We start from the raw sequence: 10,126 nt of genomic DNA, 5'->3' as shown, positions 1-10,126 counted from the left end.
GTATTCCCCATCCCGATCCCCCCTCCCACCTCCCTCTCCACCCAACTCCTCTGGGTCCTCCCAGTGCACCAGGCCTGAGCACTCGTCTCATGCATCTCACCTGGGCTAGTGATCTGTTTCACCATAGATAATATACATGCTGTTCTTTTGAAACATCCCATACTCACCTTCTCCCACAGAGTTCAAAAGTCTGTTCTGTACTTCTGTGTCTCTTTTTCTGTTTTGCATATAGGGTTATCATTACCATCTTTCTAAATTCCGTATATATGTGTTAGTATACTGTAATGTTCTTTATCTCTCTGGCTAACTTCACTCTGTATAATGGGCTCCAGTTTCATCCATCTCATTAGAACTGATTCAAATGAATTCTTTTTAACGGCTGAGTAATATTCCATGGTGTATATGTACCATAGCTTCCTTATCCATTCATCTGCTGATGGGCATCTAGGTTGCTTCCATGTCCTGGCTATTATAAACAGTGCTGCGATGAACATTGGGGTGCACGTGTCTCTTTCAGATCTGGTTTCCTCGGTGTGTATGCCCAGAAGGGGTATTGCTGGGTCATATGGCAGTTCTATTTCCAGTTTTTTAAGAAATCTCCACACTGTTTTCCATAGTGGCTGTACTAGTTTGCATTCCCACCAACAGTGTAAGAGGGTTCCCTTTTCTCCACACCCTCTCCAGCATTTATTGCTTATAGACTTTTGGATAGCAGCCATCCTGACTGGCGTGTAATGGTACCTCATTGTGGTTTTGATTTGCATTTCTCTAATAATGAGTGATGTTGAGCATCTTTTCATGTGTTTGTTAGCCATCTGTATGTCTTCTTTGGAGAAATGTCTGTTTACTTCTTTGGCCCATTTTTTGATTGGGTCATTTATTTTTCTGGAATTGAGCTTCAGGAGTTGCTTGTATATTTTTGAGATTAATCCTTTGTCTGTTTCCTCATTTGCTATTATTTTCTCCCAATCTGAGGGCTGTCTTTTCACCTTACTTATAGTTTCCTTTGTTGTGCAAAAGCTTTTAAGTTTCATTAGGTCCCATTTGTTTAGTTTTGTTTTTATTTCCAATATTCTGGGAGGTGGGTCATAGAGGACCCTGCTGAGATTTATGTTGGAGAGTATTTTGCCTATGTTCTCCTCTAGGAGTTTTATAGTTTCTGGTCTTACATTTAGATCTTTAATCCATTTTGAGTTTATTTTTGTGTATGGTGTTAGAAAGTGATCTAGTTTCATTCTTTTACAAGTGGTTGACCAGTTTTCCCAGCACCACTTGTTAAAGAGGTTGTCTTTTTTCCATTGTATATCCTTGCCTCCTTTGTCAAAGATAAGGTGTCCATAGGTTCGTGGATTTATCTCTGGGCTTTCTATTCTGTTCCATTGATCTATATTTCTGTCTTTGTGCCAGTACCATACTGTCTTGATGACTGTGGCTTTGTAGTAGAGTCTGAAGTCAGGCAGGTTGATTCCTCCAGTTCCATTCTTCTTTCTCAAGATTACTTTGGCTATTCGAGGTTTTTTGTTTTTCCATACAGATTGTGAAATTATTTATTCTAGTTCTGTGAAAAATACCATTGGTAGCTTGATAGGGATTGCATTGAATCTATAGATTGCTTTGGGTAGAATAGCCATTTTGACAATATTGATTCTTCCAATCCATGAACACGGTATGTTTCTCCATCTGTTTGTGTCCTCTTTGATTTCTTTCATCAGTGTTTTATAGTTTTCTATGTACAGGTCTTTTGTTTCTTTAGGTAGATATACTCCTAAGTATTTTATTCTTTTTGTTGCAATGGTGAATGGTATTGTTTCCTTAATTTCTCTTTCTGTTTTTTCATTGTTAGTATATAGGAATGCAAGGGATTTCTGTGTGTTAATTTTATATCCTGCAACTTTACTATATTCATTGATTAGCTCTAGTAATTTTCTGGAAGAGTCTTTAGGGTTTTCTATGTAGAGGATCATGTCATCTGCAAACAGCGAGAGTTTCACTTCTTCTTTTCCTATCTGGATTCCTTTTACTTCTTTTTCTGCTCTGATTGCTGTGGCCAAAACTTCCAAGACTATGTTGAATAGTAGTGGTGAGAGTGGGCATCCTTGTCTTGTTCCTGATTTCAGGGGATATGCTTTCAATTTTTCACCATTGAGGGTGATGCTTGCTGTGGGTTTGTCATATATAGCTTTTATTATGTTGAGGTATGTTCCCTCTATTCCTGCTTTCTGGAGAGTTTTAATCATAAATGAGTGCTGAATTTTGTCAAAGGCTTTCTCTGCATCTATTGAGATAATCATATGGTTTTTATCTTTCAATTTGTTAATGTGGTGTATTACATTGATTGACTTGCAGATATTAAAGAATCCTTGCATTCCTGGGATAAAGCCCACTTGGTCATGGTGTATGATTTTTTTAATATGTTGTTGGATTCTGTTTGCTAGAATTTTGCTAAGGATTTTTGCATCTATGTTCATCAGTGATATTGGCCTGTAGTTTTCTTTTTTTGTGGCATCTTTGTCTGGTTTTGGAATTAGGGTGATGGTGGCCTCATAGAATGAGTTTGGAAGTTTACCACCTTCTGCAATTTTCTGGAAGAGTTTGAGTAAGATAGGTGTTAGCTCTTCTCTAAATTTTTGGTAGAATTCAGCTGTGAAGGCATCTGGTCCTGGGCTTTTGTTTCCTGGAAGATTTTTGATTACAGTTTCGATTTCCTTGCTTGTGATGTGAACCTGCATCTCTTGAGTCTCCTGCATTGGCAGGCAGATTCTTTACCACTGTGCCACCTGGGAAGCCTGGATCTAATCTTCTGTTTATTATTAGCATCCATTGAGTTTTGAGTTTCATTATTATACATTTCTAAAGGATCTATCTAGTTTCTCTTAAAATCTGATCCTTTTTAAAATACTCATTTCCTGTTTGAGTTCATGTTCTCTTTATACACATCCATGTATGAATGCTTTGCATTCAAAATGGGATAATTCCAGTATCTGAAGTTGTTGGGATTCTAAATCCTTTACCCGTAGCATTTTATTTTTCATGACACTGGTTTTGTTTGTGTTTTATATATATAGTGTGTGTGTGTGTGTGTGTTTTGTTACCGCTGTAAATCAGTTTCTTGGTTTTGAGTTTTATAAATTTTGTCCAGTTTACTCCAGACCTATTTGAGGACAGGCTTGTAGTTGCTTACCTGCGGAGACTCAGGTTTGATTCTTGGGTCGGGAGATCCCCTGGCGGACGGCATGGCAGCCCACTCCAGTATTCTTGCCTGGAGAATCCCATGGACAGAGGAGCTTGGTGGGCTACAGTCCATGGGATCGCATAGAGTTGGACACAACTGAGTGAGTAACAGTTTCACTTGTAGTTGCAAATCCTCGCCAAAGACCATTATCATTACAATTATGTTTCTTCTTGTAGATGTTCCCTGGTAACCTCTCTTTGCTGGCAAATTATTTCTTTTCCAGCCTAACAGGAATCCTTTAAGGATTCCTACTTAATGGAGGCATTTCATGTTCGGCTCCCTTAAGATACCATCTCCCATTCGTTGAGTTGATGTCAGTATTTGCCTTTAGGGCTACCCAGGGTTTTTAACTTCCTTTTACAGAGTTGATTTAAATTTGCTGTTCCTTTTGATGAGTGAGGTGGGAAGTAGAAGATTATTTCTTAGGGATTCCCTTTTCATTCTGTCAAACTTCAAAGTGAAGTGAAAGTGAAAATTGGTCAGTTGTGTCCGACTCTTTGTGACCCCATGGTCTGTAGTCCATGGAATTCTCCTGGCCAGAATACTCGAGTGGGTAGCCGTTCCTTTCTCCAGATCTTCCCAGCCCAGGGATTGAACCTGGGTCTCCCATATTGCAGGCGGATTCTTTACCAGCTGAGTCACAAGGGAAGCTTAAGAATGCATTAAAAGGTATGTTTATGAAAATTTAGTTAGAGGGATTTCTAAGAGCATCTGAACCCCTATGCCACCAGAAGTAGAAGTGTGCTTTGGTGTTTTCAGGAAAAAAAAAAAAAAATGATGGCTTTTAAAAACTGGGAGAAGAGCTTCATGATTCTAGGCCACATTAATGAGAATACAGAGTCCAGGATTTGAAACTAATATTTCCATTTTATTAAACAGACTACACGAGAGCCTTGTACTTAGTTTTGGTGGGCATATTTAAGATGACCAATAATAGAGTGATGGTTAAATTATAGTGTAACCTCTGGAACCAATCATTTTTTTCAAAGGCCACCCTGGAGAAATTTTCACAACTCATTGGAGAAAAGTGGGATATAAAACTATTTGTATGATTCCCCATATTATTTAGAAGACAGGAAGAAAAAGCAGATCGGTAAGTGACAATTGGTGGCAGAGTGATAGAAGTTTATTATTGATATTTTAAAGACTTGTATTCAAATTCTACAATAGAAAAAAATTGAGACAGATACTGTTAAACCAGAAAGTATCCCCTTTGGGAAGTCAAAAACATAGAAAACTTATACTTATCAGCTAGAGGAAAAGTTACTTATAGTGAGATAAGTGAAATAATGTCATGAAACACACTAGCGTCTGGTGCTCACTTCATACCAGCCGCTGTGCTGCACGTCGTTGGGCTTGAGAGTTAACTTGGCCAAAGTCCAGCTGCTTGCAAGCACCAGAGCTTTTGTTGTAACTTAGGTGTTCTGGTGTCAGCTCCACCTTTATCACTATTTTACCCGGTCCCCTGGGCCAGATACCTTAGATTTTCTCTACCACTCTCTTGATTTTGGTTTACTATCAGGATGTGGTGGCAAGGGAACAGGGTGCCCCAAGAAGGTAGGAGGTAGAATTATTGTACTACAATAAATTGTTTAGTATTAAAGAGACTGGATACAGTTGTTTCACAAAAAGATATATTTTCATATGACTATTTACATTTTTCATATTTAGTTAGAGAATATCATACAACTGATATCTTCAGTTTCATGCTTTTAAACTCTTCTATTTACACTTATCTGACATGGAATTAAAACTGAAATGGTCATATACCTCAGTAATAGAAAGCAACCAGTCAATATAGCTGGGTCTTCACTTAAATTTGCTGATCAACATTAGCAACAGTTACCTTAATAAATTATCATTTATTTTAAAATCAGTAGTAATTTTAAACAATTCATAAATAAGTGTGCTCTGTGCAATTTACATGTTTAATATCCTGTGGATACTAAAAGCTGTATATTGTCAGATTTGCACATTATTACTTTATCAAATGATAAGCTTTCTCAGAGGAGAAAGTGGATAAGTTTGAAATTATATCCTAAGCTTCTCTGAAGAGTTATCAAAACTCCATCTGCTTTACAGGAGGAGGTTCCAGTTTACGTGAGAGGGCAGTTAAAATCTGATTGAATTTTTCATATCTCTCTGTCTGATTGACTTGTGCACCTTTGCTGCCCCATAGCAATCTCATTTGGAATTCAGTCTTGAAGACTTCACTCATGTCTTCATCTGGTTGAAAACCTAATAAAAACAAAACCATAAAAACTTCAGTTCTGCTTGAAACAGTGTTGAAAATAGACTGAAAACTTGCTCGTTTAGAGTAGGATCAAAATGAACATCTCTCAGAACTTAAAAAATGCCCTCAAGGAAAAATACAGGATCTTTCTATATAAGGAAGGGGAGAACACCCCCCACCCCCAAGGACCTGAGCAACTTCAAAGAAAGAATAACTAAGTCACTAAGATATGACAGAATAAAATTTGTGTGCACAAGCCACCATGGTTGTAGTGCAGGAGTGTTCAAAGTATTTTTTTTTTTAAAGCTTTTATAATTTATTTGTCATGATTCACCCTTTTTTTAGCTGCACAGTTTATAGAGTTGTGTAAACATCACATCACTTTAGAACCCTAGAAAATCCCTAGTACCTCTTTTCAGTCAATCCCTGAACCTACCCCACACCATTAATCTGCTTTTCATTGCTATTTTGCCTTTTCTAGAAATTTGATATTATTCCATATTGTTGCCTGTTAATAATTCCTTTTCATTGCTGAGTAGTATTCAGTTATATGGATATACTGCATTTTGTTTACCGAGTGGTAAGACATTTGGATTGTTTCCAGTTTCTGGCTGTTACAAATAATGCGAACATCTGTGATTAAGTCTTAGCATGGACATGTGTTTTCATATCTTTGGAAGTACTGGGTCATATGGTAAATATGTTTACTTTAAAGAAACTGTCAAACTCTTTTCCAAAATGTCTATACTGTCTTATATTCTCATCAGTAACATAATGAAGAGTGCAGTGGTGAACTCTGTTGTCATTCTAGATGGTGGTGGTGGCAGCTCACTGTGGTTTAATCTTATATTTCTGTAATAACTAATGCTTTGAACATTTTTCCATATAGATATCTGTCATTGTATATCCTCTCTGGTATAATAAGTCCTTTATCAGATGTATGTTTGCCAAATACTTTCTTCTAGTCTGTAGTGTGCCTTTTTGCTTCCTTAATGATGTCTTTCAAAGAGCAAAATGTAAAATTTTGATTTATCAGTGTTTTATGGTTCATGCTTTTTAATGTCTTAAGAAATTTTGCCAGACACAAGGAATTTCTGTGTTTTTTCATAGAAGCTTTACAGTTTAGCTCTTAGTGTAAAGAGCTCTGAGTGTATTCTTTGAGGTAAAATTGAAAATTTTTTTGCATGACATTCAATAGTTCTAGCACATTTGTTGAAAGATTACTTTATCCAGTGAATTACCTTGCCACCTTTGTCAAGAAACAGTTAACAATCATATGTTTGGGCCCATTTCTTAACTCTGTTTTCTGTGTAAGAGATCTGTTCTCCTTATGGCCAAGGATGCTCTCAGTCAAGCTCTATGAGAGCAGGGAAACCTCTAGCTTGAGTCAGACAGACAGATGTTTCTCATCCTTGATTACTGCTGGAGTAGTTGGCTCTGTCATTAAATATAGTCCCAGCATCTGAATCATAGTCTCTTGGGTGGTGGAGAGGATAACAGAAGCCTTCTATTTCATTCTTCCATGTGATGCCAAAATATCTTTGGCAGATAACCAACTAGAGGCCAGATGACAACTTCCATTCATTCAGTTAATCTGCTTTAAGCCCCTCCCCTGGGCAGGGTACTGGGGTATGTTGGTGAGCAAATTTCTGCCCTTACTGGGTTCACAGTTAATTCCAGCAATAAGAACAAATCTAACCATGTGATAACATCTTCTTATATTTAAAACCCTTCACTGGCTCTTCCTCAGCCACAGTCCTACATGGAAGGCTGTCCCACCTCTATCCCACTCTTTAGCCTAGCTGGCCACTCCTGAAGACACATGTTGCACTAACCCAAACCCAAGTTTGGATCAATGTACTTGTGGTTTGTGCTTTTCTCCAAACTCTCAATCTCAGAGCCTTGGCTTACGGCGGACACTTTGATGCCAAGAGCAGAGGAGCTCATATCCCAGTGTGTCTGGGAAGAAACAAGAATATAGATAAGTCCAATAGAACCCCAACTCCTCATGTGGGCCCATCACATTTTCTAATAATGATTATTAGTGGTACTAATGGTAAACAAACTGACAGTTTCTTTCTTGATCCTTTCTCTGTTTTCTTATACTACTGACACAAAAGAAGAGAGAAGCAGGATCCTTAAGTCAGGGAGAAATTAAGAGTAAGTAATACAAGAAATGGAATTCCCAGGTCTTAATCTTTCCTACTTGGTCTTTTTCTAATTGAGAGCATCAATGCTGTTTTCATTCCTTCATTCCAATTACTGTGCAGAGTAGAGAGCAGCTCTTACCTGCCAGGATCCTCTCAGCATTCATCCGGTAGCTGTCTGCAGCTTCCGCCATGAGTCGGGCGGTTGCCAGATGGTTCAGCATAATCTCACAGCTTTCATCGTTTTTTTCCCACATGTCAGTTCCTTCAAAAGTGACAGCCTCGCGCTCCATTAAGGTCACAAGAGGCATCAGCAGTGGGACTGATACATTGTTTGGGGGAACACATGTGGACTCTGAAAAACAGGGGCAGGGATAAAGTTCTCCACATCATGTTTTTTTTCCCCCAAGTTAAATGCAGAGAGTTTCAGTTGAAGATGGCAATGTAGGAGAGTCCTGGGCTTACTGCCTTCTGCGGACACAGTGACTCTATGGCTAAGTATGGAACAACTTCCGCTGGAAAAAATCCTAAAGACTGCATTGTGCAAATAAGAGAAGACCCACATAAAAGCAGGTAAGAGGGGCTGGGAGACTATCACACTATAAACCCTCCCCTGGGGCAATAACCCATAGTCAGGAGGGAACTCAAAACCTGGAGCTTGAACCTGAGGAGCAAAGGGCTTGAACCCCACGTGTAGCACCCCAACTTTTAAGATCAGCACCTGAGATACAAACCCCCCAAACATCTAACTTTGAAACTCAATACTGTACCTCTCTATAAGACCCCAAGGCTATAATTGTCTGAGAAACAGGTCTTAAAGGGCTTACAAGCTTGAACTCACCTAATCCAGAGCTTGGTACAGAGGCAGCCAATTGAGGTGTGCCTAGATATTATGCAAATTAGGCTCATTTGCCAATATTAAAGTTTTAGCCTGAAAGAAGGGCATAGGAGGCCCTCAGCAAATGAAAGCTGATAAATGATGTAGTCTTTGTGTGCGCTCTCCCGCCTTGCTCCAGCACATTGATATATCCTAGAAAAGAGCTTATGCCTTTGTCCAGCTGCCTCTAGAACACTATACATTGCCTAGCTCTGATGGCCAAAGGGGCTTATGCCCATGGATCCTATAGGACTGTAACCTTTATAATGCCACAAGAAAAGAAAATTATAGGTCACTATTTGCAAACTGAATTCAACAATACATTAAAAGGATCATATGGATTGATCAAGTGGGATTTATTCCAGGGAAACAAGGATGGCTCAATATTCACAAATCAACATGACATACTGTGTTAGTAAGATGAAAGAAAAATAATTTGATCTTAATAGATGCAGAAAAATCATTTGACAAAATCTGACATCCATTTATGGTAAAAAAAAAAAAAAATTCCCAACAAAGTGTATATAGAGGGAATGTACAACAACATAATGCAGCCACATATAACAAGCCCATAGCTAACATCATACTTGAAAAGCTAAAACCTTTCCATCTAAGAACAGGAATAAAAGGATGCCAATTCACCACTTCTGTTCACACCATACACAAAAATAAACTCATATAGACACAATACCATAAAACTCTGAGAAAAGAATATAGGCAAAACATTCTCTGGCATAAATCATAGCAATCTTACCTTAAATCAGTCTCCCAAGGTAGTAAAAATAAAAGCAAAAATAAAGGGGACCTCATTAAACATGTTTTTGCAAAGGAAACATAAACAAAATGAAAAAACAACCAACAGATGGGAGAAAATATTTGCAAACGATGTAACTGACAAGGGCTTAATTTTGAAAATATACAAACAGCTCATACAACTAGCAAAAAAACAAATAGCCCCCTGAAAAAATAGGCAGACGGCCAACAGATACATGATGCTCAATAGACAATAGATGCTCAACGTTGCTAATTATCAGAGAAATGTGAATCAAAACTACAATGAGGTATTACTTCACAGTGGATCACATCAAAAAGTCACAAATAATAAATGCTGGAGAGAGTTGAGAAAAGGGAACCCTCCTATACTGTTGGAGAGAATGTAAATTAGTGCAGCTACTATGGAGAACAGGATGGAGATTCTTAAAAAACTGAAAAGAGTAGCTATATGATCCAACAATCCCACTCTTGGGCATGTATCTGGAGAAAACCCTTAATTTGGAAAGAGGCCTGTACCTCAAGTGTTCATAGCAGCACCATTTACAATAGCCAAGATATGGAAGCAACCTAAATGCCACTCAACAGATGAGTGGGTAAAGGAAGATGTGGTGTATGTATATACATAAAGGAATACTACTCAGCCAGGAAAAAGACAATGCCATTTGCAGCAACATGGATGGACCTAGAGCTCATCATGCTGAGTGAAGTGAGTCAGACAGGTAGGTATCTCATGATATCACTTATGTATGAAATCTAAAAAATGATACAAATGAACTTATTTACACAACAAGGTCCTTTTGTATAGCGTAGGGAACTATAATCAATATCTTGCAATAATCTATAATGAAAAAATATTAAATATA

At 38.1% G+C, this 10,126-nt stretch overlaps 1 protein-coding gene across 5 annotated transcripts in view; it reads right to left on the bottom strand.

The window, feature by feature from the left end:
- Positions 1-4,103: 4,103 nt before the first annotated feature.
- BCAR3 (BCAR3 adaptor protein, NSP family member) overlaps positions 4,104-10,126 on the bottom strand; it is a 215,586-nt gene continuing 209,563 nt past the window's right edge. For 2 of the 5 annotated variants that reach the window (XM_065908460.1, XM_065908459.1), the window contains exons 11-12: positions 7,755-7,967; positions 4,104-5,470 (exon numbers count right to left, since the gene is read on the bottom strand). In XM_065908460.1, the coding sequence (XP_065764532.1) occupies positions 5,292-5,470; positions 7,755-7,967 (392 nt within the window). In that variant the 3' untranslated portion in view covers positions 4,104-5,291. The remainder of the gene's footprint in view (positions 5,471-7,754; positions 7,968-10,126) is intronic. The other 3 variants (XM_065908462.1, XM_065908461.1, XM_065908463.1) reach the window with 2 other exon arrangements.

This window comes from Muntiacus reevesi, chromosome 1 (genome assembly GCF_963930625.1).
Source record: "Muntiacus reevesi chromosome 1, mMunRee1.1, whole genome shotgun sequence".
Lineage (NCBI taxonomy): Eukaryota > Metazoa > Chordata > Mammalia > Artiodactyla > Cervidae > Muntiacus > Muntiacus reevesi.
This window is presented reverse-complemented; position numbering and strand designations above follow the sequence as displayed.